General features: G+C 55.4%; 1 protein-coding gene across 2 annotated transcripts in view; it reads left to right on the top strand.

Moving 5' to 3' along the window:
* The first annotated feature begins 2,175 nt into the window (after positions 1-2,175).
* Positions 2,176-27,469, top strand: part of BICD2 (BICD cargo adaptor 2) — a 45,578-nt gene continuing 20,284 nt past the window's right edge. For both annotated transcript variants that reach the window (XM_047100523.1, XM_047100522.1), the window contains exon 1: positions 2,176-2,491. In XM_047100523.1, the coding sequence (XP_046956479.1) occupies positions 2,252-2,491 (240 nt within the window). In that variant the 5' untranslated portion in view covers positions 2,176-2,251. The remainder of the gene's footprint in view (positions 2,492-27,469) is intronic.

The raw sequence follows: 27,469 nt of genomic DNA, 5'->3' as shown, positions 1-27,469 counted from the left end.
ACACAGAATCTGAAACAGGCTCCAGGCTCTGGGCTGTCAGCACAGAGCCTGATGCGGGACTCGAACTCACGAGCAGTGAGATCATGACCTGAGCCAAAGTCGGATGCTTAACCGACTGAACCACCAGGGAAATGACTTTTTTAATGAAGATAATGTCATTTTAACATTAAAAGATTTGAAAATTTTTATTGAAAGAATTTCAAAATAGATGCAGAAGTCTAGAGCATAATGAGCAGCGTGTGCACGTACTGCACTCGAGCTGCCACCAACAACTGCTTCATTCATCAACCCCATTGTCCCTTCTTCTGGATTAAAACAAACTCAAAGCATCCTGTGCTCTGCCCATAAATACTTTGGATGCATTTATAGCCCAAAGGGCATCTTCCTATGTATTAATCACACCTAAAATTAACAATAATTCCTTTTTAAAAATGTTCAAAGAAAAAGTAATTCCCCACACCATTCAAACCACAGTGATTCCACCTCTCTTCCAGTTCTGTGGGCAGTGTGCAAGGGCCAGTTCCAGCATTGGGAGCACAGGGACCCTCTCTTCTGTTTCTTCCCCCCACTTTACACCGTATCACGTTTAGTTCTACTTAGTCCCATCTTCCTAACCAGGGTAGTTGGGTAATTTTCATATACCTTTTATTTATTTATTTATTTTTTTAAATTTTTTTTTTTCAACGTTTATTTATTTTTGGGACAGAGAGAGACAGAGCATGAACGGGGGAGGGGCAGAGAGAGAGGGAGACACAGAATCGGAAATAGGCTCCAGGCTCTGAGCCATCAGCCCAGAGCCTGACGCGGGGCTCGAACTCACGGACTGCGAGATCGTGACCTGGCTGAAGTCGGACGCTTAACCGACTGCGCCACCCAGGCGCCCCCTCATATACCTTTTAAAATACCTTCCTTACAACCATTTATTTCTTATGAATATTAATGCAAAAATCCTTAACAAAATACTTGTCAACCAAATTCTCCTACATATTAAAAGATTATACACCATGACCAAAAGGGATTTATTTCCACGATGCAAGGATGGTTCAACATATGAAAATCAACCAGTGCAAAACACATTAACAGAATGAAGGGGAAAAAACCCACATGATCATCTCAATTGATGCAGAAAACCGTGTGACAAAGTCTGACACCCTTTCATGATACAAACACTCAACAGACAAGGAATAGAAGGGAGCTACCTCAGTATGATAAAAGCCATATATGAAAAACCCACATGAACATCATACTTAACAGTGAAAGACTGAAAGCTTTCTTCCTAGGGTCAGGAAGAAGACAAAGATGCCTGCTATCTGCACTTGTATTCAATATAGTACTGGGAGTCCCAGCCATAACAATTAGACAAGAAAAAGGAATAAAAGGCATCTAAATTGGACAGGAAAAAGTAAAATTGTCTTTGTCCACAGATGACATGATCTTCTATGGAGAAAACCCTAGGTTCCACATCAACACCTAAAGGAACTATTTGACCTAATAAATTCAGGATAGGATACCAAATCAACACACCAAAACTCAGGTGCATTTCTATACAGTAACGATGAACAAGCAGATAAGGAAATTAAGAAAACGATGCCATTTACATCAGAAAATAGTACTTAGAGACTAAACCAAGGAGGCAAAGGTTTGTAGGCTGAAAATTACGAAACACTGCTGAAAGAAATGAAAGAAGGCGTAAACGTGGGAAGACATTCAATATTTCCCTACCACCGAGGGCGGGGAGCCAATCTCCACCGGCAAGTAGGCGGGACAGCGGCGCCCTGCACCGGCTCGGGCGCGGACGAGGGCGGAACTACAACTCCCACAATACTCCTGGCGGCCGCGGCGGAAGTGACGGCACTGGGAGGCCTGACACGCTAGGCCAGGGCCAATCACGGCGGTGTGGCGGTGCGGGGCACGACGGGTCTTGTAGTGGGCGCGGGGGCGAGACGACGGCCCCCTCCCCCAACAATACCCGGGGAGTTGGAGACGGAGGCAGCGGCGCTGGAAGGAGCCCGCTCCAGCGCAGGCCGCAAGCCAATCACGCCCCAGCCCGTCAACGCGGGGCACGACGGGCCTTGTAGTGGGCGCGGGCGGGACTACGGCCCCCACAGTGCCCCGCGCGGCGAGGGGCGCACTGCGGCTGCGCGGCGGCGGGCCGGGCGCCGTCGGGCTGGGCGGCGGCAGCGACGGCAGCGGCGGACAGGAGCCCGGCCTGACCCTCGCTGGGAGCAGCGTGAGCCGGCCGCGGGCCACCATGTCGGCGCCGTCGGAGGAGGAGGAGTACGCGCGGCTGGTGATGGAGGCGCAGCCCGAGTGGCTGCGCGCTGAGGTGAAGCGGCTGTCGCACGAGCTGGCCGAGACCACGCGCGAGAAGATCCAGGCGGCCGAGTACGGGCTGGCGGTGCTGGAGGAGAAGCACCAGCTCAAGCTGCAGTTCGAGGAGCTCGAGGTGGATTACGAGGCCATCCGCGGCGAGATGGAGCAGCTCAAGGAGGTGAGGAGCGAGGGCGGCCACCCCGACCCCCCCAGTCAGGCCGGCTGGACCCCCTTCCTCCGAACGGATCTCTGACCCTCGCCGGGCCGGCCCCCCAGCAGAGTCCAGACCGCGGGAAGGGCAGGGCCCCGGCAGGTACCCGGGCGCCCAGGGTCGTCGTGCGCGGCCCGCCAGGAGGGGCTGCGGAGACCCCTGGAGTGTTGGACCGTGCGCGTGCGGGGGTCCTGGCCTCCGCGGGCAGGGGCTGCGGGTCGGGCCGTGTCGCCAGCCTGTTTGCTTCTGATTGCGGGCCTTGGGCACGGTGGGGTGGTGTCCTCTGCGCTGTTTGGTTTTCCGGGTGGGGGGATGGGGGCGTGGGGTGGATGCAGGTAACCCGGCTGGGAAAGGCCGGGCCTGGGCCTCCATCATCTCCAGGCAGAGCGCGGGTCTCTGGGTGTTTCCGCGTCTTGGGTGAGCGCCCTGAGGCCGGGAAGGGGCCCTGACCGGGGCTCCCCTTGAATGTGGTTATCTGCGATAACTGGAGTCCTCCTTGTCCCTCCTAGACTCAGCTCCGTGACGTCCCCCCGCCCCATTAGTTCTCTGGGATGCAGTGCATTTCCCGCCTACTTCCTGTCTTGGCTGCCTTGGCTACCGTCCCAGGGTCGGGTGACAGGTCTATGGGTGTCTGTCACCGAAGGAGCCGTGTGTCTCCTCTGATTTTCGCTCTGGGATGAGATGGGACCCGCACCCCCACCCCCGCCAGGCTACCTGCGAGCTTCACGGGAGAGTTGGGCAGGCCTTGGGTGAAGTAGTTCTGGGTGACTTAAACCAGCTTCTCTCCCACTTCTCCCTGACTTCTTAGCCCTGTTGGGGGGGAGGGGGCAGGGAGAAGTTGCTTTCTGAGTGGAACAGCCGGGTTTGGATCCAGGCCCTGCTGGTTGCTGGTGTTGTGATCGCGGGCAGGAGCCTTAGCTCCTTTTTCTGCAGCCTTGCTCACCCAGAAAAGACTGGTTGTGAGTTTTATGTTCGCAAAGGCCAGGCATGGCCAGGTGTGTGGCCTGTTGGTTTCTCCCACAGCGTGTTCCTTCCCCACCTGACACTTCCCCTTGGCCCTTGGTCTTGGGATCCACCATGCTGGTTGCCTTCCTGACTGCCCACCTCCTGGCACCTCTGCCTCCTGTGGCCGTGGATGGGTGCCTGTATGGTTCAGAGCCTCCCTGCCTGGCTGGCGAGAACAGTAGGGTTCCCTTCTGATAGTGAGGAGGAGGGAATGAATTAGTCCACACATGTACTTAGATCCGTGCTAGGCAGAGCAGGTGTTTGGTTAGTAAACTGACTGATGTGGGGGGCGGGGGGGGGGGCAGGTGGCAGCACATGGGACCTGTGGCCCTGTCATCTGTTAGCAGGTACTGGTGCCTTCTCCCAGCCAGGTTGGGCTGCACTGCATCTGCAGGAGGGGTGGCCCCTGGCCCCTGCTGCAAGGGCCCCTTCTTGGTGTGTGGGGTGAGGGGGTGCACCTGCCTTGATGGAGGGAGGCGGGGTGGAGGGACTGAGAGAGTATGGGGCAGGAGCGCCATTGGCCCCATTCTGGTCTCTGGGCCCTCCCCTCCCCCAGCTTGGTGAGCACCTCCCCCCCTCGCAGCAAGTACAGTCCCTTTCTGTGTTCAGGAGCTCACAGTCATGCCCACTTTAAGAACAGACCAGAACAGACTGTAGCAGAAAGAACTATCCCCACTTAGGGGCCTTTCAGTTGTCAGCTCCTTACTGTCACAGGCACAAATGTTTTGATCAGCACAGGAATTTTGGCTGTGTTTCGTGGGGTGTGTCTGGAGGGTGGATCCTGGGGGAATCAGGAGGGTGGTGTGCCCGTCTCCACACGTGTTCTTCAAGTGCTTGCTTGCTTAGTTTGATGTCACCCCCCAGCTCCTGCACGGACTGGCCCCTTGGCCTTGGACATATGGCTTCACTGTCCTGAACTTGAGTTTCTCCCATTGTAGGTGAGGGAAGAACAGTTCAGCTGGAAGTCCTGGCAGAGGCCAGAAAAAGGAGCGTCAGAGTGTCAGGGGTGCTGCCAGGAAGCTTGCACCAGGCACTCACACCCATGCCAGCCCACACTCTCATCAGCTTATTTAATTTTAGCCAGGGTCTTATTTGGATACGTTAACTCTTATTTTAAAAAAATCAAGATTTGAGAAGACAATATTTGTTGAGCCTTTTTTTTTGTCCTGTAGGGAGGTGAACATTTTTGTTCTTTTTTTTTTTTTAAATCTTTATTCACTTTTTGAGAGAGAGAGCCTGAGCAGGGGAGGGGTAGAGAGAGAGAGAGACACAGAATCTGAAGCAGGCTCCAGGTTCTAGCAGCACAGAGCCCGATGCGGGGCTCGAACTGACAAACCGTGAGATTATGACCTGAGCTGAAGTCTGACGCTCAACCGACTGAGCCACCCAGGCGCCCCTAGAAATTAAGTTTCAAAAGAACAAAAATGGGGGGCGCCTGGGTGGCTCAGTCAGTTGAGCATCAGACTTCGGCTCAGGTCATAACCTCACGGTTCGTGAATTCGAGCCCCGCATCGGGCTCTGTGCTGCCAGCTCAGGGCCTGGAGACTGCTTCGGATTCTGTGTCTCCCTCTCTCTCTGCTCCTCCCCGCTCATGCTCTCAAAAGTGAATAAATGTTAAAAAAAAAAAATTAATTTCTTGAGCTAAAGTTGTTTCAGTTACTGACAGATTCTATTTCAAGCAGAGGCGTTTGCACTCCTGCCCAGCCTTTGTAGGTGGTCCTGTCTTTGAGGGAGGGAATCTGGCTGGCTGGTCACAGGTGAGTGTCCTGAAGCCAGTCACTGGGTTAGTGTGAGTGTGTATCTCACCGTGGTGAGTGTGCATGTGTGTGGGGGGGGTCCTTGCTGGCCCTTTTTGACTAGGCATTTGGTAGTCATTGAACCTGGCTTCACAAGGTCCCACTCCATCCCAAGACCCACTGTATCCCCTCCCCGCTCTGGTGGGGCAGACGCTCCGATGGCCATGGCCTCACCTCACTTCGTGTCCCCTGCTGCAGTTTCAGGGGGGCAGGTGTGCTAGGGCAGCAGCTCCTGCCTGTGGGGCTCAGGGATGTGAGGGCTGGGGGGCAGGGGTCCCTGTGTAGTCTCAGGAAGGAAGGTGGGTCTGGGTCCCCTCTCTGCTGTGTGTGCCATATCAGGATCTAGTACGTGCAGTCAGTGCGCTTAGGTCCCAGGAAGCAGCAGGTGGAATTTGGTGAGTTGTAGGGTGTCAGGGGATGGGCACGGTGCCCGGCACACAGTAGGTGTTTACTTAGTGTTTGCCAGTTCATGTTGTCAGCTCCTTCCCTCTGCCTCACTCAGGCCTGGCTCCCTCCCTGCCATCCCTTGGTCCTGGGCGTCAGAGCCTGCTGCCTGGGGTCATGGCCCCAGCTTACCCAGCACATGCTGCTTCCCTCCTTTGTCCTGGCTGCCTTCGCTGCTCTCACCACCCCTGCCTCTCCCAGCTCCTGGAAGGCCGGCCCGCCTGCCCTTCGAGGCCTGGGCGCTTCTTGGAGCCGCCTCCACCTCACCTCTGGACTTGCCCCAGCCCGGCTCCCAAAACCAGCTTCCAGCACCTGAGTCCCTCCCGTCCTGCAGACTCAGCGGCTGAGCTGAGTGGCAGCATCTGCTCTGTGTTCTAGACTGACTCCCTCCTTCCCTTCCTCCTTCCCTCTCATAATCTCCCCTCCCAGTGATCGGGGAAACTGAGGATGCTCAGGATGGGGTTCTCAGGCACTAGGTCCCATGAAGGTCTTTGCACAGAAGGTACAGCTGTGAGTCAGTTTAGCCATGAAGGAGGTGCTGTGAGAGCCTCCTATGCCCCACTGACTGCTGCAGACCCCACACCAGCCTGGGGTCGCCCCCTTGTTGTGTCCACTATACAGCTGGGAGAACCGAGGCACAGAGGCTGAGTTTTGCTCAAGGCTGTGAGCCTGGGTGGCCTGTCCCTGAGAGGGCAGGTTCTCGAGGAGGAGGGAAGGGCAATCGGAGGCCTCCTCAGGTGTTTGCTTGGGGCAGGCAGAGCCCTGACTTGGCTGAGGCCTGTGGGGATTCTCCTGGAGGATGGAGTGGCATCCTTGGGGCTAGAGGGCTCTGGGGGACCCGTCTGTGCGGCCGCCCGCCGTGGGCATGCGGGGGCCAGACTTGGGCCTGAAGGTGGGGTCTGGAGGGTCCTGGAGGCGCTGAGGTGGCCCTTCCCACGGGGTCTGGCCATGGGGAGAGGTAGGTGTGGGCGTCCAAAGACTAGGAGCACGCGGCCCTCCAGGGCTGCGCTCCTGGGCGCTCCCTGCTCTGCTGCCTGTGGAATGTGTTGCCCAGGGGTCGTGAAGCAAACGTGAGGGCTCTTCCACTCTGTAAAGTGCCGGAGTCTCCTGCACTGCCTCTGTGTCCTCTTCTGTCCTGTCCGCGGTGGCTCGCTGTGACGGAGTTGCTTCCCAAAATGGGGGTGGGCGGGAGCCTGAGAGCTTCGGCCCTGGCGGGTAAGGAGGTGCTGCGTGTGCTGTGCAGGGCCATGGCCTCCACTCTGGCTCCAGGGGACAGAGTGGACCCTGCCTGGCCCTCAGGAGCTGTGTGGCCCTGGACTGACAGCTCAGGTCACCAAGGGCCAGAGCACCTGCAGCGCACGGGCAGCCGGTGGCCAGAGAGCTGCGGCCAGGTGGACGTGCCTCCTGCTGGGCTTCCCCCGTCAGCTGTGGGAGCCTGGCCCCTTGCTGGGAAGGAGGAGAGGAGTCTTCCCTGTCAGTGAGGACAGCTGCCCCTCGGTCACACTTGCTTCACTGTGTCGGTGCGCGCCAGGGGTGAGGAAAGACTGTGAGGCGAAGGTCGGCAGCAGGCAGGGGCTGGCCAGGACCCTGCTGGCGCGGATGGGCACCGCCCTCCCGGCCCCGGGCCCAGCATTGTCCAGCGTGGCGGGCAGGAGCGGGCCCAGTGTGGCTGCCCAGCAGCGTCCGGGCCCCGCTCTGCCCGGGGAGGGGGACCCAGAGGTGGGGTTGCAGGTGTGCAGGGTGCAGAGGCCGTCTGGGCCCGGGCAGGCGATGGTGTCTGGGAGGACTGGGGTCTGGCTTCCTATTTAGAGCTTGATATTTTAAAAATTGTACCTTTGTTTTAGGAGCGTGAGAGACTAGAAGTGAGCAGTATCTGTGTGGGAATTCTGGAGATCGTTGATGGCGAGCGTGGGCAAGGGCGGGCCGTTTCTCCTCCCAGGTCTTTTCCTCCGTGCGTGTCGGGGAGTGCCGCTGGCCGCCACAGAATGGGGGGAGAACGTCCGGAGTGGTTTGTGAAGAGCCCTGGTTTAGCGTTACTCTCTGAGGTGCAGGAGCGCCCGTTTCCTTCAAGCAGATGGGCTCAGTGTCCGCGGGTCCGAAGTTGTTTCCGGTCTGTTGCCATGTCACGCGAGAGAATCGTGCGGTGTGTGTTGTTCGGGTTTGCTTTCTCAACGGCAAGTGGCGTGCATCGCGCCGCTGCCGGACGGCTTCCCCCTTGTGTGGGGAAGTTTCGGGCAGAACCCAAGTGGGGGGAACGTGTGGCTGGCACGTCAGTGGCTGCAGCTCCGGCCGCGTCTCCGTGAGCTCGGCTGTGTGCGGTGCTGGGAAACCCGCACGGAAACACAAGTTGAATGTTCCGTTGCACTCAGAGGTGAATTGTCACCTCTGACAGAGGTAACGGTTCCACGGCGTTGTCACAACCGGTGAGCGTTGGGGTTTCCCGTGTGGCTCAGAGATGTTGCTCGGGAGCCAAAAGGGCGCTTGGAGGGCCTGGCCGCACAGACGGGGCTGCGGGTGCCTGTCCCTGAGGCTGCCGTCCGCCTCCCGCTGGGAGCCTGGAGCCGCTCTCCCTGCTGCCTCCTGCAGGCCCCCAGCACCCCACTCTTAAATCTGTTTGTGTTTTCCCTTTTTAAAAAGCTGGTGGGAGTGCTTTCTTCACCTGATTTGTGGACTGTCTCCTCGTGGCTGGGTGGTTGTCGCCCATCCAGCGCGTTTGTTAGACCAGCCCTCCTGTACCTCCTCTGCCCGCCGGGGCTCACGGTCGGTCCCCTGTCGGGTGTATCCTGACTGATGCAGAGAGATGCCAGCTCCCTGTGACCCAGGAGGGAGGGGCCGTCCTTGTCCCTGTTCCACGGGTGGGGACCTGGGTCCGTGGGGGCTCGCGGCTCACGCTGTATGCTAGCAAGGCTTGATGTGACCCCTAGGGGTCCCCTCCCTGCGCCTTGGTTTCCTTGTTTTAGGCTGGTGCATCCCTGAAGCCCCAGCAGTGATGGAGTGAGTGTGGGCCAGGGACCCGTTCTCTGTCATTTGCTGCCCGGGGTCCCCTGGGCTGTCTTCTCCCTCCTTCCCCCTTGTGGCCCATCTCGGCCAGAGGGATTCCCTGGGTGGTCAGAGGGAATGTTGGCCCTGGGATGGGGGCAGGGGAGAGCCAGGCGGGGTGTCTGGTGTGGTGAGCCTGCAGCTACACCTGCTGTCACAGATGCCACACCCGGTCGGTGAGGGCAGGCTCCCACAGCAGCTTGTGGGCAAGTCACCGCCGGCGCCTGATGTCCCCCAATGTTGTCAGCGTGGCCAGTGTGATGAGGCGGTCCCTTCTGCTATAACACCTGTTTCGAAAATGTGAATTTGTTCCGGAAATGGGTGATATTTGAGGAATAGTGGGAGCTGGTGGGAGCTCAGCCTTTGCTCACGTGTGGCCTTGCCCCTAGAAAACAGCCGCTGTCCTTCTTCTGCCCCTGGACGCCATGTGGGATCCCACAAGGCAGGCTTCACGTGTCTTGTGGACCTTGGGCTCTTCCCGTAATGACCGATTCTCCAACTTTTCCTGTTTGTGGTGACCTTGACCGTTTTGAGGAGTGCTGGGCAGGTGTTTTGCTGACTGTCCCTCAGTTGGGACTTGTCTCCTGTGTTTCTCGTGGATGGGGTGGGGTGAGATGTTTCGGGGAGGAGGGTCACAGAGGTGAAGCACCCTTCTCACCACGTCCCATGGAGAGTCTGTGGCTGATCCCCACGATGTTGGCCTCCATCCCTGTCTGGGTGTTTCTCAGGGTCTCCACTTTCAAGGCGCCCCTTCCCCCTTTCCGAACCTCTCCTGGGCAGGAGCGTCTGTGTACGTGGTTTGGAATTTTTCTGCATGGGAGACCTGACTCTGTGCCCTTTATTTAATTATCCACCCACTGGCTTGTATTGCTGTTGACTTGCAGGTACTTTTTAGGTTTGGGTTGTGAGCCAGCACTGCTGTATTTTGTTGTTCCGCCTGTTCCAGCTTTGCCCTGGCGGCTCTCCCGTTTGGCTCCTGTGCCCCTTCAGCACTCATTGTCTTGATTTTTCCACCCCTCCTCCCTCCCGTGTTCTCCCCCCTTCCTCCCCCTCCCCCTTCTTCCTCCTCTCCCCTCCCTCCTCTTTCCTTCTTTCCTCCCTCCCCTCCTCCATTCTTCTTCCTCTCCTTCCCCCCCTCCTCCTTCCCCCTCCCTCCTTCCTCCCTCCTTCTTCCTCTTCCCTCCCTCCTTCCTTCCCCCTCCCCTATCCTTCCTCTTCCTCCTTCCTTCCCTTCCTCCTCCCCTATCCTTCCTCTTCCTCCTTCCTTCCCTTCCTCCTCCTTTCTTCCTTTCCTCCCTCCTTCCATCATCCTTCCTCCCCTCTTCCTTCCTCCTTTCCTCCTCCCCTCTGTCCCTCCCTCCTCCCCTCTACCTCCTTCCTCCCTCCTCCTTTCCTCCTCCCTCCCCCTTCCCTCCTCATTCTTTCTCCTTCCTCCTCTCCCTCTTTCCTCTTTCCTTCTTCCTTTCCTCTTCCTCTTTTCCTCCTTCCTTCTCTCCTTCCTTCTTCCCTCCCTCCCTCTTTCCTTCCTTCCCTCCTTCCTTCCTTCCCTTCTTCCCTCCTTCCTTCCTTCTCTTCTTCCCTTCTTCCTTCCTTCCTCTTCCCTCTCTCCTTCCCTTCTCCCTTTTTCCCTCCCTCCTGACGGCTTGCCTGCCTGCCTGCCTGCCTTCCTTTCTTCCTTCCTTCCCTCCTTTTTTAGCAACTCCTTCTTGGTGCAATAGGTGCTCCCAGCTCATCGTGAATGCTCCGTGTCCCAGTCCTGCAATCAGTCATTTCTTCAAGGAGCCTGGTTTCTTTTACTGGAGAATGGTGTTTGAGGCCAAGGTCTGGCTGTTTGCTGCTGTTGGACACTCACTGCTTCTCCGCGCTCCCAGCCGACAGAGCCAGGAGACAGGTGTTGTACCCCGGCCCGTGTGCACACACACGTCTAGAAACATGTCTGCCTGGCGCCAGCTGTGTGTGAGCAGCCCGAACGTGAGCTCATGCTGAGGTCTCCGCTCTGGCCCCTCGCTGCGTGTGTCGTTCCCACTGCCTCCCCTTGCTTGTCTGTACCTTCCGTCCAGCAGCGGGACATCTGGCTCCCCCATCAGCCACACAGGTGTGCACAGGAGCGTCCGAACTGCTGGCCTGTGCCCGTGTCAGTGGAACCTGATGCTTATGTGCCAGTGGTCTTCTGTGCTCCACTTATTTCCAAATAAGTTAATTGAGCGAGCACTGTGTTCCCCTCCCTTTCAGTGAGGTGGCTTCATCCATTTGAAATACGGTCAGATTGTTCTGCCACGTTATGCGTTCCTTCCTAGAATTCGCCGAACTTCCTTGATTTTACGTTTGTGTACATTTTCCTGTTTGTTTATTCACTCGAGCAAGCATCTTGCTTGCTTCTAGTTTTGCACAATTATGAATAAAGCTGCGGTAAACGTCTGTGCAAGTGTCTGTGTAGACATCGGTTTTCAACTCATTTGGGTCAGTCAGTTCCTGGGAGTGCTGTTGCTGGATTGAACAGGAAGAGTATGGTTAGTTTCGTAAGAAACCGCTAACCTGTTCCGCGCTCCCTGCAGCTTGACCGGCCTCCTGCTGCTGTGCGACCTCGCGGCATGCCGTGCTGTGCTGCCCGTGCACTGGAATTTGGCCACTCTGCTCAGCTCAGCGCGAGTGACGAGTGACGTCTTGGTGCTGTTTTGATTTGCGTTTCTCCTATGACGATGACGGATGCAGAGCACCTGGTCACGTGCTTATTTGCTATCTGTGTGTCTTTGGTGAAGTGTCTGCTCTCCTCTGCCCATTTTAAATTCGAGTGCTTTCTTATTATTGGGTTTCAGGAGTTTCTTCATCGAGAACTGTTCTTTCTCTGTTTCGGTGCAAGTCCTAGTTGGCAGGTAACGTCTCTCAGTCTCCAGCTGCTCTTCTCACTCCCGTAGCAGGGTCTCTCACAGAGCGTTTTTCATTTTAGCGCCACTTGTGCGGGTTGTGCTTTAGGTGCTGAGATCTTGGTCACCAAACCCAAGATCACAGCGATTTTCTGCCGTGTTTTCATCTGGAAGTTCTGCAAGTCTGTGTTGTATTTTGGGTCCAGCCTTGGTTTTGAGTCACTTTGGGAAGGACGGAGGCATGCCCACACTCACTTGTTTGCGGGGTGAGGGGGTGCAGTGGGGTGCCGTCATTACCGTGCTGTTTGTTCGAGACACTGGACGACCTCTGCTCCGCTGCCGGTCCGTTAGTTGTCCTTGGGCCTCTGCAGGCGCCGTTCTGCCCCACTGGTCTGCGTGGATGCCCCGCTGTCCTGATGGTGTGGTACTGCTTTTATGAGGTTTCCATCTTTTCACGTGTTCCCTAAGCCCTGTGGTTTTTGTTGTGTGACTCTGCATCCCTGACTGGGGTCTGTCTCTCCAGGTCTTCAGCCCCCGGGCTGGCAAAGTGGGTCGTGGTCACTGACAATCCGCGGTAGTCATTTTATCTCGTCTCATCTCGTCTTGTCCCATCTCATCTCATCTCATCTCATCTCATCTCATCTCATCATCTCATGTCATGTCATGTCATGTCATGTCATCTCATCTCATCTATCTTGAGAAAAAGTAACGGGATGCGCATGGTTAAAAAGAAAAATAACCAGTGGTTGGTTACCTTCATGTATGTTTCCTTCCCTTTGGGCTCAGCTCAGTCAGGGTTGACTTTATTCCTGATAAACCAGCCCAGTGAGCTGCTTAGCTTACTGGCCTTTGCATTTGACCAGCTGGCAGTTAGGGAAGGGGTGTGGAGTCAGCCAGTGGTCAGACCTGGGATCCGGTCCCCCTTGGGTGTTCCCCATGGGTGGGGCCTGGCTGCTGTGTCACTCCAGAAGTGTGACAGACACACCCCGTTTGGTGCCTCCGCTGTCCTTTCAGGTGCCCACCACCTTCTGGGAAGCTCTTTCCAGCCTGCGGGGGCCCCCAGGTCTGGCCCCTCATTGGGTGCTGGTGCTGGGCTCCACCCCAAAGATGCCTGCCTGGCCTCTCCCTGCTCCTGTCCCTCCTCTTGGCCTGCGTTGGGACAGGTCTGCAGAACCCACTGGATTTATGGGGCAGCCCAGGTGTGGCTCCCACATGCTCTTGCTGCCGGGCACACCTCTTCCTCTGGCCTCTCAGGGCTCACCTCCCCTGGGGGTGCCCTCCTGTGCCTGCACCAGCTGCCATCTGGAATGCCGCCCTGTTGTTAGGGCCTAGATGTGGCCGTGAAGCTTGGGACGGAGAGCGGCTAGGCCGGAGGCTTGCGGGGGCGGCGTCTGCAGCATACAGGGTGGCTGCTGCACATGAAGCAGGGCTGGCACTGTCGTGATGGGCCGGGAGTGGGCCCTGGGTGTCTCTCTGGGGTGGCATCCTGGAGCGGTGACAGTGGGCCATGCGCACATCACAGACAGCATGGGAGGGTCCTGCCGGCCTCACCCCTCTGGCGAACCTCAAGGTGTGCGTGGTGGAGGGGCGAGGCTGGGGGACCAGACACCTGGCTGTGGCACAGGGAGGGTCTCACCTCTTTCGACAGGCGGAGCCGTGTCTTCTCTGCTCTGGAAGCCCCTCATGGCACGTGATCCTGCATCAGTTCCTTGGGGCACTGGGGGCCATCCCTGCCTGGGTGACCATGACAGAATGCCGGATGTGGGGCATACTTGCCCCTGAGACCCCATTCTCTTGCCCTGGCCACAGCTGTAGACATGGTCCCAAAGTTGCAGAACTCTGGGTTCTGAGGTAGTTTCCAGCCACTCACTGACTGTGTGGCTTGCTGGGTGTCCCTTCCTACCTGAGGCTGCTAATGGAGAAAATGTGCTGAGATTAGAGATGGGGCGAGCCTAGTGTTTCCAGCCCAGGCCATCCTGGACAGCTGCCCCTCCTGCTGCCGAATGAGGTTTGTGCGGGCAGCCAGCTGCTGTGGGGACACCGGGGCCTTGTCTCCTGGCCCTGGGACTGCCCTCTGGGTCCCTGGGTGGCAGAGCCAGGGTCCCAGGGGACCGCTGGCCAGCATTGGGGCTCAGCTGGCCGGAAGCCTGCCTGCTGACACTGAGGCAATTAGGGTGTAATCTTCTCTAAATGCACCCGATTCTGGCTAAATCCCTACCGTCCAAGAGTGGATTCCCAGTTTTCTAAAAGCAGCTTAATGTTTGGACGCTGCCCAGAGCAGCTGGGGTGCATGGTTGGCGATGGGACAAATGTGGGCGGACAGGACAGACTTGGGCGGGGGGCGCAGGGCGGGGGGGGGTGCGGGGGAGTGACAGCCGTCCATAGGCAGCCACATTCTGTTTCCATACAGGTGTCAGTCCTCAGCTCTGGTTCTTCTGATCCCCACAGCCAATGTGCAGGTGCCCGAGGGGAAACAGATCAGAAGCCACATAGTGGGAAGGGTGGGTTGAGGGAGGACAGATGTCACTCGTGGATCTCCTGAGCCTAGCACAGGGCTGGTCTGATGGATGAGGGTCGTCAGCCAGGCAGAGTTTGTGTGAGTGTGCCTGTAGCTTCCATCTGCCCCGTTCCCAGGGGGAGGCCTACTCTCCAGCTCCCCCAGAATCCACAGTACCCCCAGCCTTCCCTGCAGACCACCTAGCACCTGTCTATTCCCTGGACCTGTCGTGTGCCCACCCACCCACTTCTGGTGTGGAGCCCTGCCCCCTCCCCCACAGTGTCCCCCATGTCCTCCCTGTCCTCCTGACCACCTGTCACTTGCCAGATATGGGCTCACCCAACCCCACTGAGGAGGTGCACACTTGGTGCCAGACCTGGGGTGCCCTGGGCCCAGGTGCTTGTGTGCCCATGGGCCAGGCCTGCTGCCCCCACTGCCTTGGCCCACACTGTGTATCTGGGGGTTCAGGTCCTTCCTCCCCCAGCTCTACTCCCTCTGTGAACCAGCCTTAGGGTGGTGTGGGACCAAGGGGTTCACAGAAAGATGGAAGGTCCAGGGTGGGTCCTGCCCTCACCCCGCCAGGCCATTTGGATCCCTGGTGACACCCTGGCTCGGAGAGGTGGCCCAGGGCTGCATCCAACCCTCCAGGTTCTGTGCTTGTGTGGGAGCTTGTCCCTTCCTTCTGTGGCTTCTCTCCCTGGAGGCTTCTGGGAATCTGCTCCTGCTGGCTATCTGGTCTTGCCCCCTTGTTTTGGGATTCAGTGAGGTGGGGCTCAGCCCCTCTGCCGGTGGTGGGCATATTAATTAGGGTGGCCTCTGATCTCAAGGGACAGAAGATTCCAGAGTGACTCTGGCTGCTGCCCAGATGATCCTGTCTTGTAAGCTGCCCTCAGTTTTGAAATTGGTGCACAATCACCTGTAAGGAGACCGAGAACTAACTGTTGTGGTCTCCCGTGCTGCCCCAGCGGGCGCCTTCCCCCCTGCCCAGTCCTCGAAGCCTGGTGGTCTGCTGCAGTGATTAGGTTCTCTTCTAGACTTTTCTCTCAGGAGTGTGCCAGGTTAGTACCCAAGTCATCAACACCTCCCCTTGGGGATGTTGGGGTCGCCAGTGTGCGAGGCTCTGTGTGCACCTGCACTCTCACCTTTCCTGGTGATTCCCATGGGTGGCACCCGTGTGCCCTTGTCCAGGACAGCCATGCTGGTCCCCTGGCAGAAGGGCCAGACCCTCCTTGGGCTCTGCTTCAGTTCCCCAGCTCCTGTGAGTGTAGGGCCTTATGCCCTGAGGGAGATAATCTCCACAAGTCGTGTGAAGTGGGGCTGATCTGGGGATTAACAGGCGCGGCCCCAGTAAACAGCAGCCTTCCGGATTCCAGGCCCGAGACTCCGAGACCGGGAAGGGCCGGCTGGCAGGTGTGCCCGCACCTGTGAACAGATGTTTCTGGCTCCCCAGGTGATTCTGAGGCAAGGGCAGCTAAACAGAGCCAAGTATTGGTTCTCCCTTCTCTGGCAGTCCCTCCTGGGAAGTGATGGGGAGGCCTTGCTCTCAGGGTACAGTTTCTCACCTGTGCCAGGAGATCTTTCCCCTGAGAGAGAAGCTGATGGGCTGCTGTTGGCACAGACTGTGAAGTGTGCAGGGCCCCGGTGACTGCCTGCCCTCCGGGGCCTCTCCCACGTGTGACATCCCCTGACCCTGTCAGAGCTGTAGGGGTGCAGAGGTCTGGCGAGGGGCCCTGGGGGTGTGGGAGCAGAGCCAGTCCACTGAGCAGGGCTGCATGCTGGGCCTTGGAGCCGCTCTGCTCCGGGTGCCTTCCTCGGGGATGTCTGTCCTGGACGCCTCCCTTAGTTGCTGGCTCCAGCCTTTCCTGGACCCTCCTGTTCCCAGTCCTGTGTTGACTGGCCATTTGCAGACACTCCTTTGTGAAAGTCTGTTCCGGACCATCACCAGATTGTCTGTGGGGCATCTGCCTTTTTCTCACTGACATGTTGGGAGTTGTGTGTATAGTCTGGGTGCGGGTCCTCCCGCCATCAGGCAGCGGGAGGAGCAGCTGAGGGGTTGGGGTGGCCTGGAACCCTGATCTTCCGGGCCGGCTGAGGAACGTGAATCATCCTGAGAACTTAGAGACCGGTGTTAAGTGGAACGGTTCGACGTGGGGCGCTAGCGAGAGGGGAAGCTGGTACCGTTAGTCGTTCCTGAACAGAGGGGACCGCGTGCCCCCCCCGGGATGGACCTTCAGAGACGGGTGGTAGCGAGTGCTGATGAGGACGTGGAGAAATCCAAGCCCACACCTGGCTGCGGAGAGTGGGGTGGTGGGACTGCTGTGGCGGCTCCAAGGCCTTGGATGTTACCATGTTCCCTAGCGGTTCGCGCCTGTGTGTGACCTCATGTGTAACCCAAGGACACTGAAAACAGCATGCATACAGAAAGTAAAGTGTTGGCGGCTGCATTGTTCTCAGCGGCCCCGGAGTAAAGCACCAGGCTCGCTGCACGTGGACAATCTTGGAAAGCGACGCTCGGTGACAGTAGCCAGTCACGGGGATCACCGAGTGTGTGGTTCCCTTTATAGGAAATGTCCTGGTTGGACAGATCCGCAGAGACTGGGGGAGCGGAGCTGGTGAGCGACCACTAAAGAGGTGAGGTCTTCTTTTCGGGATCCAGATGAGAATGTGGAGGTAGTGGCGATGGTCGCACAGCCCCGTAAACACACGAAGATCCACCAAATTGTGCACGTTAAAAGGGTGAATGTTATGGTATGTGAATTGTACCTTTAACGTTTTTCAGGGGCTGGGGGGGAGTCTTTCTGCTTGCTGGTGGTCGGAACGAATGTCACCGTTCCTCTGGAGTGACCCCAGAGGATCTGTGGCAGCTTTCTCCCGCTCTGTGCGGCACTGCGCATGCTCCTCACGATGGTGGCGGCGCCTCTGCGGCACCGCGCATGCTCTTTGTGAACGCCTGGTGCTCACCCTCCTGCCCGGGACGGGTTCTTTTCTTCGACCGAGTCTTGTGTTTCTAGTTAAGATAGTGTTCAAGGGTTATGTTTTTTTGATGTTGGGATTATAAATAGTTTTTATTATGTGTTCTTAAGCTTAACAACTTCATTTGGGGGAATTGTAGGTCTCAAAGTGACCTTTATGGAGGTGTTACTTAGTGCATTTTATAGGTGACATCAGCGCCTTTCCTCCTGTTTCTTCTAGCCTCCGGGAAGTATGGTGAGAGGGTCCTTTGTCCTTTTAAGTGGCAAGACCACTGGGCTTGTCCATTTTTAGTAATTCGCTCTGCGTTTGGTTAGCGTTAGCTCTCATTTTAGGTCTGTCTGGGTGCGTTTACTGTGGCTTTTGGTGACATGAAGAAGGAAAGCTGGCTTGTCCGTTTTTGTAGAGCTTTGGTTGAGAGGCAAGGCCGGGTCCTAGTGGAAGCATCTTTGTGCAGGCGGCTTCCTTCCTTCCCACACATTCGTCTGTGGCAGGAACGTCTGTAGATCGCCTTTTGACACGCTGTTTGGCCAGCTCACTGGATGCGCTTGCTTATGCTGATCCCAATCAGTAGTTTTAAACCTGAATGGAGTTGGTGCCCCTGGTTTTGTGCTCCTGGGGCGAGTGGATGCTCCTCATGGTGAAGCGCAGCTCTGTTTCCAAAGGTCTTCTGGGTTTGTGCATGCATGCTCAGCCCCCATGAAGGAGTTCTGGTAGGGACAGAGGGGCTCTGGGGTCCAGCCCTGGCCCTACCCACAGCGAGCATACCGTCCCCGGGGTGTGCAGGGGCACCGGCCTGTGCCCGCCTGGCGTGGAGACCGGTGCCCCACGCAAACCGCTGGCCTGGATGAAACCATCACCAGGTGGAGAAAATACACGAGCTTGGTTGCTTTTGCTTTCTTATTTTGCTGTTGGGATTTTGCTGTACCACTTTCCCATTCTGAGACTTTTGCCTGTTTCCTTTGTTGAGTCTCTGAGTTTCTTTTTATCACTAAAGTGTATTTTTAGTGCATCTCTACCCCAGCATAGTGCAGCTTTGGCAGCGATCCCCATGCCCTGATCGGAGGTATTTCTGAGTATTGTTGACTTGGTTTCCTGGTGTTTGTTCTGTGTGCTCTCTTTGGTGCAGATATTATTGAGGAGATCAATTTTCATGTGTTTGGGTGTATGCTAACATACCTTTAAATAGATTTTTTGAGAACAGTTTTAGATTTACAGACAACTTAAGAAATGTGTATTTTTATTTTGCTCTGCCGTGGTGTGCAACATGTGTGTGGAACTTCTTCCCTGTTCAGGTCACTGTGAGGTCAGCCCATCCTGCTGTGACGCCATCTCCTTAGGGAAAAGCTCTGCTTGGAAAGGACATTGTGCCCTTCATCCTGCTGTTGCGTCTTCTCTTCGTTGCCGCGATTCTGATTTCCTTGCGTACCGCTGAGTGCCCCCAGTCTCTACACATTGGTCTAGTTGACACGCTCTTGCAGCGTTCAGTATTTAGTGCCAGGCAGTTTGGGGCAGTGATTTCAGTGTTGATAGGTTTGGTCAGTCTGAGATGGAGACTTTCCTTCCTCCCGTAATGCTGTAAAACCTGTATCCCATGATAAAGTCATTGAGCTTGAATCTGTATCCAGTTCCCAGGCCTGAGCCCTGTCTTGAACTTAATGAGGCTCTCAGGGGAGCTGGGTTTTGTGGGGCTGACGGGCTTCTGCAGGGGAGCCGGCCATGCCGAATGGCCGTGTCAGAGTCTCACCCCCATGTCAGCAGACCCCCTGAGACTTGCCCGAGTGCTGGAGCCTGCCTGTACCAGTTTGGACTGGGAATCTATCGGTCCATCAACATCTGTTGAGCACATACTGCAGCAGGCTGGCTTGCACTTGAGGTGCTGTTTCTTCCATGTGGCTCCCAAGGGCGCGGACCCTCCACACGCAGGGTGCCACTGAGAGGGCTGGTGGTGCACACTTGCTCTGAGAAGCCACTCTGCAGGACACCATTTTGAACCAGAAAAGAGGTGAGAGACGCCTTAGGGGCTCCCCACTCTGCTGGAGACCATTGGTGAACCGAGGAAGTGATTCTGGCCTGAGTCCCCAAGCTGGGGCACAGCTGGCTGTGGGGGCCCCGAAAGCTATGCCGGAAGGGGGTCTTGGGGGTGAGACAGGCAGGACCTGGGAACTCCTGGGATGTTCCTGTCCTGGTGCAGGCTGGCAGCCCTTCGGGGGAAGGTGGGTAAGGCTGGGTCAGTCCGGGAATCCAACACCGCATCCCAGCTTCGCTGAGGAAACTGCTTCCTGGGCCAGGGCCTTAGCTCATCTGGTTTCCTTGGGCTTGGTGTGTGTCGTGCCTGCTGCCTTGACGGCCGAACTGGTCTGGGAAGGAATCCGCTCCTCCAGAGCAGCCCCACCCGGCGGCCTGCTTCCCACTGCCGCCCCCGCCCTGCTGCTGTGGGCCTTCCCCAGGGGTCTGGGCCCTGCCAGTCTCCGCACTTGGACCTGCTTCTGGGCCCCATGCACATGTGTCAGGAACTAAGGGTCAGTGTCTGCGAGCCAGGGTGGACGACCAGCTGACGATGCCTCTATCTCTGGGGCAGACAGGGAGGCCATCACAGAACAGACGTACTGCCCTCTGGGGGCCACAGGGACTGGCCAACCGCATGGGCAGGGGCAGTCACCTGAGGGTTGCTCTGCTAGTCCTGGCCCCGTTTCTCCTGGGCCTGGGCCTGCCAGCTGCCCAGCCCTAGGCGAGGCCTGTCGTGCACAGCCCAGTGTGCGGTGGGCTCAGTGAGGTGGGGCACTCGCCCAGACTCTGGACGGGGCCTTGGCGGTGGGCGCTGCCATGCTCATCCCTGCTGTCCTACTGGTTGGGTGCCAGGGTCTGCCATGGCCAGGGAGGAGGGGTCTTCTTGTTCAGGGCTCCTCCTCCCCCACCTGGAGCACCCTCATCCTTCCAGGCCTGACCCGATGCATGTCCCTGCTCTGCATGCAGTCCTTTGACTCCAGGACGAGCCCGTCCGGCGCACGCTTGCAGTTTTTCTGTAACGAGCCACAGAAAGTGGATGCTGGATGGCGAGGAGGTGTTGACCTCAGACCAGCGGTCAGCAGACTGCTGCTCAAGGGCCACCTCGGGCAGTCAGTCTGGTCTTGTAAATAGCGTTTTGCTCCTTTGTTGTTTATGGCCTCCTTCGCCCCATGGGACAGAGCTGAGAGCCACTGGCACAGACCCCACGCCTGTGTGATGGTTCATTTCATGTGTCACTTTGGCTGGACTACAGACGGGTGTGTCTCTGGGAAGGACTAGCACTCATTCCGTGTGGGCAGGCCAGTCCCTCTGGTGCATTGGGACAGAAGTGGGAAGGGTGAATTCTCTCCCTCTTCCCGAGCTGGGACGTCCGTCCGTCTTCTGTCCTTGCGCGTGGGTGCCCCGGTGTTCGGGCCTTCAGACACCAGTGGCTTTCCTGCTTCTCCAGCTCACAGACAGCAGATCGTGGGATGTCTTGGCTTCTGGAATAAATCTCTTACGTACGTGTCTACACGTTCTGTGGGGAAGGAGCCCTGACTGATACCGATTTGGTCCCGAGAACACCAGTGGAGCTGCCTGGGGTCTCTTCCTTTTGTCCCCCTGTCCCACCCTCCCGTTTTTGTCCCTGCAGTGGACGGCTTACCCAGAGGGGTGGAACCAGGTCTAGGGCCGGGGCCTCTGCAGGGCCCTGGTCTCCTCTAGGGGCCTGTGTCCTGAGCTGGATGGGTTAGGGAGAGGCTGACAGGGAGCGGCTGATGGAGCCTTTTGCCTGGAAAGGCACACTCCGTGTGGGCACCAGGCTCTCCGTCCCTGCCGGGTTGCTGACCCGTGTGTGGACCTGGGACCCAGGGAGCCTCTCTGAACTCTAGTTACTATGCCTGTGGACTCAAGGCAGTGGCCCCAGCCTCGTCCTACTGGACTGCGTCAGCTTTCCAGTTGAGGTGGGTGTGTCCCAGGACAACTTTACCTGCAAAAGCAGGCTTGGGCAGGTGTGGCTGGCCGGGCTGCAGTGCACCATCCCCAGCCGGGGGGAGGGGGGAAGGGGGGAAGGGACCTCTCAGGTGGTCAGCAGAACTTCTTGTCCCTCATTGTCTTAGCTTCTCTGTCCGGCTTGGCCTCATGGGGGTGGTGGGAACCCGGTGGGGGCTGGGTATCTGGGACCTCGCATGTGCGAGTGGGCACTGTTGGGGGGTCCCAGCGTGTTAACACTGGTCAGAAATGTTGGTTCCTGTTGAGGAGGGAGGGGTGCCGCCTGCCCAGTGCTGGGTCCCAGCCCCTGGGGAAGCACACCCTGCCAAGACCCCACCCCTGCGTGTGGTCTGTGGTCGGCTCTCCCGTCTCCAGCCCAGCACACCCCTGCCGCTGGTTCCGGCCCTCACTCCATCCTCTCTGTGTCCTGCTCAGCAGGCACCCACGTCCTGGCCATGCCACTCCTAGCACCTTGTCCAGGCTGCAGCCACCCTCCTGGGCCCTCAGGGGTGCTCCCCTCCCTCTCCTGCTCCCCACTGTGTCTCTGCTCTGCTGACACGGTGGGGCAGCGTCTCCTGCTGTGGCTCATTGTGCCCTCCCCTGGATTGGGGCTTGCTTGGCCTGGGCCTCTTGCCCAGACCTCCCAGACCCCACCCCCGCCTGGGGCACTGGATTCTCAGATCTAGTCAAACCTGCCTTCTCCAGGGATAGGCTGGCACCCCAACAAACACTAGTCACCCCTAGTGCTTGGGGGAGGGGCGGGTAAGGCTCCTGGGAGAGACCAAGGCCAGGTGGGAGGGGCTGGAGTAGGAAGGCTGCCACACCCAGGGTATGACAGAGACCAAGGGTGTGTGTGTGTGTGTGTGTGTGTGTGTGTGTGTGTGTGCGCGCGCGCGTGCAAGAGTGTGTGGATCATGTGATTGAGAGTGTGTGTGATCGAGGGTGTATATGTGAGGGTGTGTGGCCATGTGTAATTTAGGGTGTGTGTGTATGTGTGTGTGAGGTGTGTGTGTGTGACTGTAATTTGGGTGTGAGGGTAAGGGTGTATGAGGTGTGTGTGTGTGTTACCGTGTGTAATTTAGGGTGTGAGTGTGTGAGGATGTGTAACAGAGGTGTGTGTGTGAGGTGTGTGTGTATGTGACCGTGTGTAATTGAGGGTGTGTGTGACGGTGTGTAACTTAGGGTGTGTGTGACGGGGTGTGTGTGTGTGTGGCCGTGTGTAATTTAGGGTGTTGTGAGTGTGAGTGTGCACCGAATTACACACGCCACACCGTCTGTTCACATCCAGGTTGGGGGAGGCTGCGGGGCCCTGGGGGTGGTGTGATCACGGGCCTGGCGAGGGAGGAAGGTCTGAGCAGAACCGGAGCCTCGTGACAGGGATCTGCCCTGTCCCCCACCCTGTCCCCTTGGTCCCTTCAGGGAGACACGAGAGTGGGGGAGACCCCGCAGGCACGCTGGTCCCAGGTCTTCCCCATTACCCTGGACTGTCACCACCCAGCAGCCCCCCCCCCCCCCGGGAAGCCCCGGGCCTGACCCCCACACCCCCCTCCCGGCAGCCCTCTCCTCCCGGGGCCCCCCCTGCCGTGAGCCCTTGCACCAGGCCTGGGACCCAGTCCCGCCCAGCCTGTGCTCACGCTGCTGCTCTTCAGCTGCGGGCCCCTCTGCCCCAGCCCCGTGACTCCCCTTCCTGGCCTGGAGCTTGCCCTGGGGGCTCCCTCCCCATTCGGCAGACCCAGTTCCCCCCCCCCCCCCAGGTCTGGCCCGGACTGCAGGTATTTGTGCGGTGTCCACGTGGGCGGGGTGAGCCTAGAGCAAGGCTGGCCTTGCCTGGACTTGCCGGGCCATGTTGGGGGCTCACCAGGCCTGGGCGGCTGTAAAGGAGTGGGTGGGCCAGCCCCTGGGGGCACATCACAACAGCACTGTGGCCACTACCTTGAAGCCCTGACGAGCATCCCAGGGTCCGGGAGGGCGTCCTCTTTCTTCCTCCAAGCAGCCAGAGAAGCTTGGGGGCCCCCGGTGGACACTGGCCTGGCAGGTGCGTGGTGGAGCAGGCAAGGCCTCGGGGACAGGCGTGCCCACAGCTGGGCCCCACCGTCAGGTGGCGGACGCTGCTGCTCTGCCTGCTTCTACGGACGGGGAGGCAGGCTTAGAGGGGGCGCCGGGTGGGGGTGGGGTGCTTTGGTCAGAAGAAATTCCAGTGGGTGGGCTCAGTGGCCTCTCAGACCCTCAGCCTCTCAGCCTGTGAGCTGGGCAGTGAGCACCGCGCCGGGGTCTCCTAGGTTCCGGTGCTCCAGGCTGGGGTAGATGCTTGTAGACAGCTTTCTGGTCCTTGAGGGAACGGTACGGATTCAGAGCGTGGTGGGGCCTAGGAGCTCCCCCTGCCGGCCTCCCCACGCCATTTTCCCGAGGTTTCCCGAGGAGTCCCCTTAGGATTTTCGCAGCTGTTACAGATACTCCTGCAGGAGTGAGTCTGGGAGGAACACCCAGGAGTGCATGGCCCTGCCTCGTTTCGAGTGAACGTGTGACTCCAGGAATCTGCCAGATTACTTCCAAAGCCGCTGCACCGTTTTCCGTTCCTGCCGAGAGGCAGGAGTTTTCACGCTGAGCATTTTTTCGTGTGATTCTTTCCCACACACGTGTCTTCTTGGGGGAGGTATCTGTTCAGTTCTTTTGCCCATGTTTTATGAGGTTGTGTCTCTTTATGAGTTTAGAGAGCTCTTCTATTTTGGCTGTAAGTCCTTTGTCAGATTGTGATTTATGTAGATTTTCTTCCAGTCTATGCCTTGTCTTTTTCTTTTCTTTCTTTTTTTTTTTTTAATGAAGAGAGTTCTGGAGATTCGTTGCACAACAGTGTGAATGTAGTTAACAGTACTGAACTCTACACTTAAAAACAGTGAAGATGGTAAACTTTGTGTTGTGTGTATTTCACTACAATTTTAAAAAGTTTCCTGGTTTAAAAACTTTTTTCGGTGAATTACCCATTTTATCATTATTTTTTGACTCTATTCCTGGCATTGCTTTTTGTCTGGGAGTCTCATTTTATCTGCTATTCATGTGGGTATGCCAGCTTTTTTATTAGTATTTTTTGTGTGTCTTATATATGTGTCATCGGTAGAACGTAGCTGGATTTTGTCTGGGTATCATTTCTTGTATCCAGTTTGAGAATGTGTTTTTTTGTTTGTTTGTTTTATTTTTTTATTTTTATTTATTTTTTTTTTTAAGGAGAAGCTAATTCAGAATATTGCATGGTTCTAATGACTCTCTTTAGAATATAAGTTTTTGTTTTTTTGTTTTTTTTTTCAACGTTTTTATTTTTATTTTTGGGACAGAGAGAGACAGAGCATGAACGGGGGAGGGGCAGAGAGAGAGGGAGACACAGAATCGGAAACAGGCTCCAGGCTCTGAGCCATCAGCCCAGAGCCCGACGCGGGGCTCGAACTCACGGACCGCGAGATCGTGACCTGGCTGAAGTCAGACGCTTAACCGACTGCGCCACCCAGGCGCCCCTGTTTGTTTGTTTTTAATCTGATGACTATAACGTGGATTCCTAGTGTCTTCAAAAATCACGTGTACTTTATGTTTCTCACCAAAGTATGTGAAAATAAAGAGTTTAGATTGCCATGCTATTATTAATTTTCTAAATAAAGAACTTAAGAAAAATTCAGTAGAATTACCTTTCTTTTAATTTCCTCTTTTTTTTAACCCCCTTTGACATATTTCCAATCTTTTGCGTCGGGCAACCACTAATCTGTTCTCTATATCTGTGAGCGTGGCTTTTGGTTTTTCTTAGATTCCACATATAAGAGAGATCGTGCAGTATTTCTGTCTGACTGACCTCACTTTGCCTGCTGCCCTCGAGGTCCACCCTGCTCTTGTCTTTCAAACAGCAGAAGTTCTTAGTTTTGAAGTCCAAATTACCAGTTTGTTTTTATAGATCATGTCCAAGGTCACAAACACTTTCTCTTATTTTCCCCTGGAAAATTTATACCTTCTTTCTTTAAAAAAAAATTAAAAAAAAACTTATTTTTAGTTTTGAGAGACAGCATGCCACATGAGGGGGGGACAGAGAGAGACCATCTCTTTTTTTTTTTAAATGTTTATTCATTTTTGAGGGAGAGACAGAGCACAAGCTGGGGAGGGGCAGAGAGAGAGGGACAGGACCCTAAGCAGGCTCCGGTTGGACAGGAGAGAGCCCAACATGGGGCTCAAACTCACTGTGGCCTGACCTGAAGTCAGATGCTTAACCGACTGAGCCACCCAGGCACCCCAAAGCTTATTATCCATATTAAATTAATTTTCATAATGCCGCAAGGCATATAGATATTCATTAATTCCAGCACCGTTTGTTACAAGATTGCCCCTTTGCCACTGAGTTGCCTTTCTAAGTACTGAGATCAGGTCTTTCTACTTTGTTTTTCTTTTTCAAAGTCATTCTGGTTATTCTAGGTCCTTTGAATTTCTGTAGGAATTTTAGAATCCACTGGTCACTTTCTACCAGAAATGTTGGGATTTAGATTGGCATTGTGATGAATTGAAAGAATTTGTGGAGGAATGACATCTTAACAATGTAAGAGTGTTGTTAACATTAACAATATTGCGTCTTCTGGCTGATGAATGTTTGTTTATTTAATTCTCTCAGCAGTATTTTGCGGCTGTTAGCGTATGTCTTGTGCATCTTCTGTCGGATTTAAGCATTTCATATTTTTGTTGCTATTGTAAGTAACATTTTTAAAATGTTTGCTTTCTGATTGTTCATTTCTTATATGTAGAAGTGTTTGATTTCGGTACATTGATCTTGTGTCTTGCAACCTGGCTAAACTCACTTACTCTCACTAGAGAACTCTTTGTAGGTTCTTCTGGACTTTCAGTGTAGACTGTCATGTGATATGCGAATAAAGATAGTTTTACTTCCTCCTTTCCAGCCTGAGTGCTTTTGATCTTTCTTGCTTTATTGCATCGTAGGATGGCAACCCCAGTACAATGTTGAACAGAAGTGGGGAGACCCATTTCTCACCATTAAATGTCAGCTGTAAGGTGTTTGAACGATGCCCTTTATCAGGCTGAGAAAGGTCCCTTCTGTTTGATAAGTGTTTTATCAGGGATGGATGTTGAATTTTGTCACATCATTTTCCTACATCTTTTCAGTACTGTCTTTGGTTTTGGTTACAGAGTGATGCTGGTCTCATAAAATAAGTTAGAAAGTATTCCCTCCTTTTCAGTTTTCTGGAATAGTTTGTGTACAGTAGGATTTATTTCTCCCTTAAATGTGCAGTAAGAGTTTATCAGGGAAACCACCTGGGCAGTGAATATTCTCTGTTGGGTTTTTAAATGTACATTCAGTGGCTTCAATACAGGTCTATCCAGATTATCTATTTCTTCTTGAGTGGGCTTTGGTGGTTTGTCTTTCAAGGAATTTGTCAATTTCAACTAAGTTGTCAGATTTATTGGTGTAAAGCTGTTAATGATATCCCCTATTATTATTTTTAGTATTTGTAGTGCTGTCACTGTCCACTCGTGATATTGGTCATTCTTGTCTGTTGTCCTTCCCCCCACCCCCACCCCCATTAGTCTGGCTAGAGGTTTATCAGTGTGACCTTTTCAAAGAACTTGCTTTTGATTTAATCGATTTTTCTTTATTTTTTTTATTTCATTAATTTCTACTCTGATCATTATTATTTTCTTTGGATTTCATTTGCTCTTATTCTAGTTTTTGTTTTTTCTATTGAGGGGAACTGTAGAGCACAACTCATGAATGTGAACTTTCATGAGCTGAGCTCACCCACATAAAAAGCATCCAGATCGAGAATCGGGACACGGCCAGCACCACGGGCCTTCCTGGAGGACCCGTCCCAACCAGAGCCCCCCTCAGCCCTGACTGCTACCGGCATAGGTTCATGTTCCTTATTCTTGGAGCTGTGTGTGTAGATGGAATCACACAGCATATACTCTCTCGTGTCTGACTGCTTCCAGCGTTCTGTGAGATTCATCTCTCTGGTCTGTGTAACAGTGGGGTACTCGTCATTGCTGTGTAGTATTCCATCAGGTGCCGGACTGGATCACAGCCTTTCCTTCTGTTGATAGACCTCTGGGAACTGTCTGGTTTGGGGCTTTGGTAAATTATGCTCCTATAAACATATCTTTTCATACACACGTGTATTTCTCTCCAGTAAGTATTTCTCTCCAGTACGAGTGGGAATTGAGGGTCCAGGAATGGGCATGTACTTAGTGTTAGCACCTACTGTTTTCCTGAGTAGTTGGTTGTTCGAATCACACCCACCCCCTACAAAGATTTTAGGCAGGGTGTGACTCAGTCCCCTACCCATGCTGTATCCAGTGTTTGTTGAAGGTCTGA

This window comes from Lynx rufus, unplaced genomic scaffold, assembly GCF_022079265.1.
Source record: "Lynx rufus isolate CCGP_SWC_20201006 ecotype Redwood Valley unplaced genomic scaffold, mLynRuf1.p SCAF_10, whole genome shotgun sequence".
NCBI classification, from domain to species: domain Eukaryota; kingdom Metazoa; phylum Chordata; class Mammalia; order Carnivora; family Felidae; genus Lynx; species Lynx rufus.
Note: the sequence above shows the minus strand (reverse complement) of the source record. Positions and strands in the feature narration are given on the sequence as shown.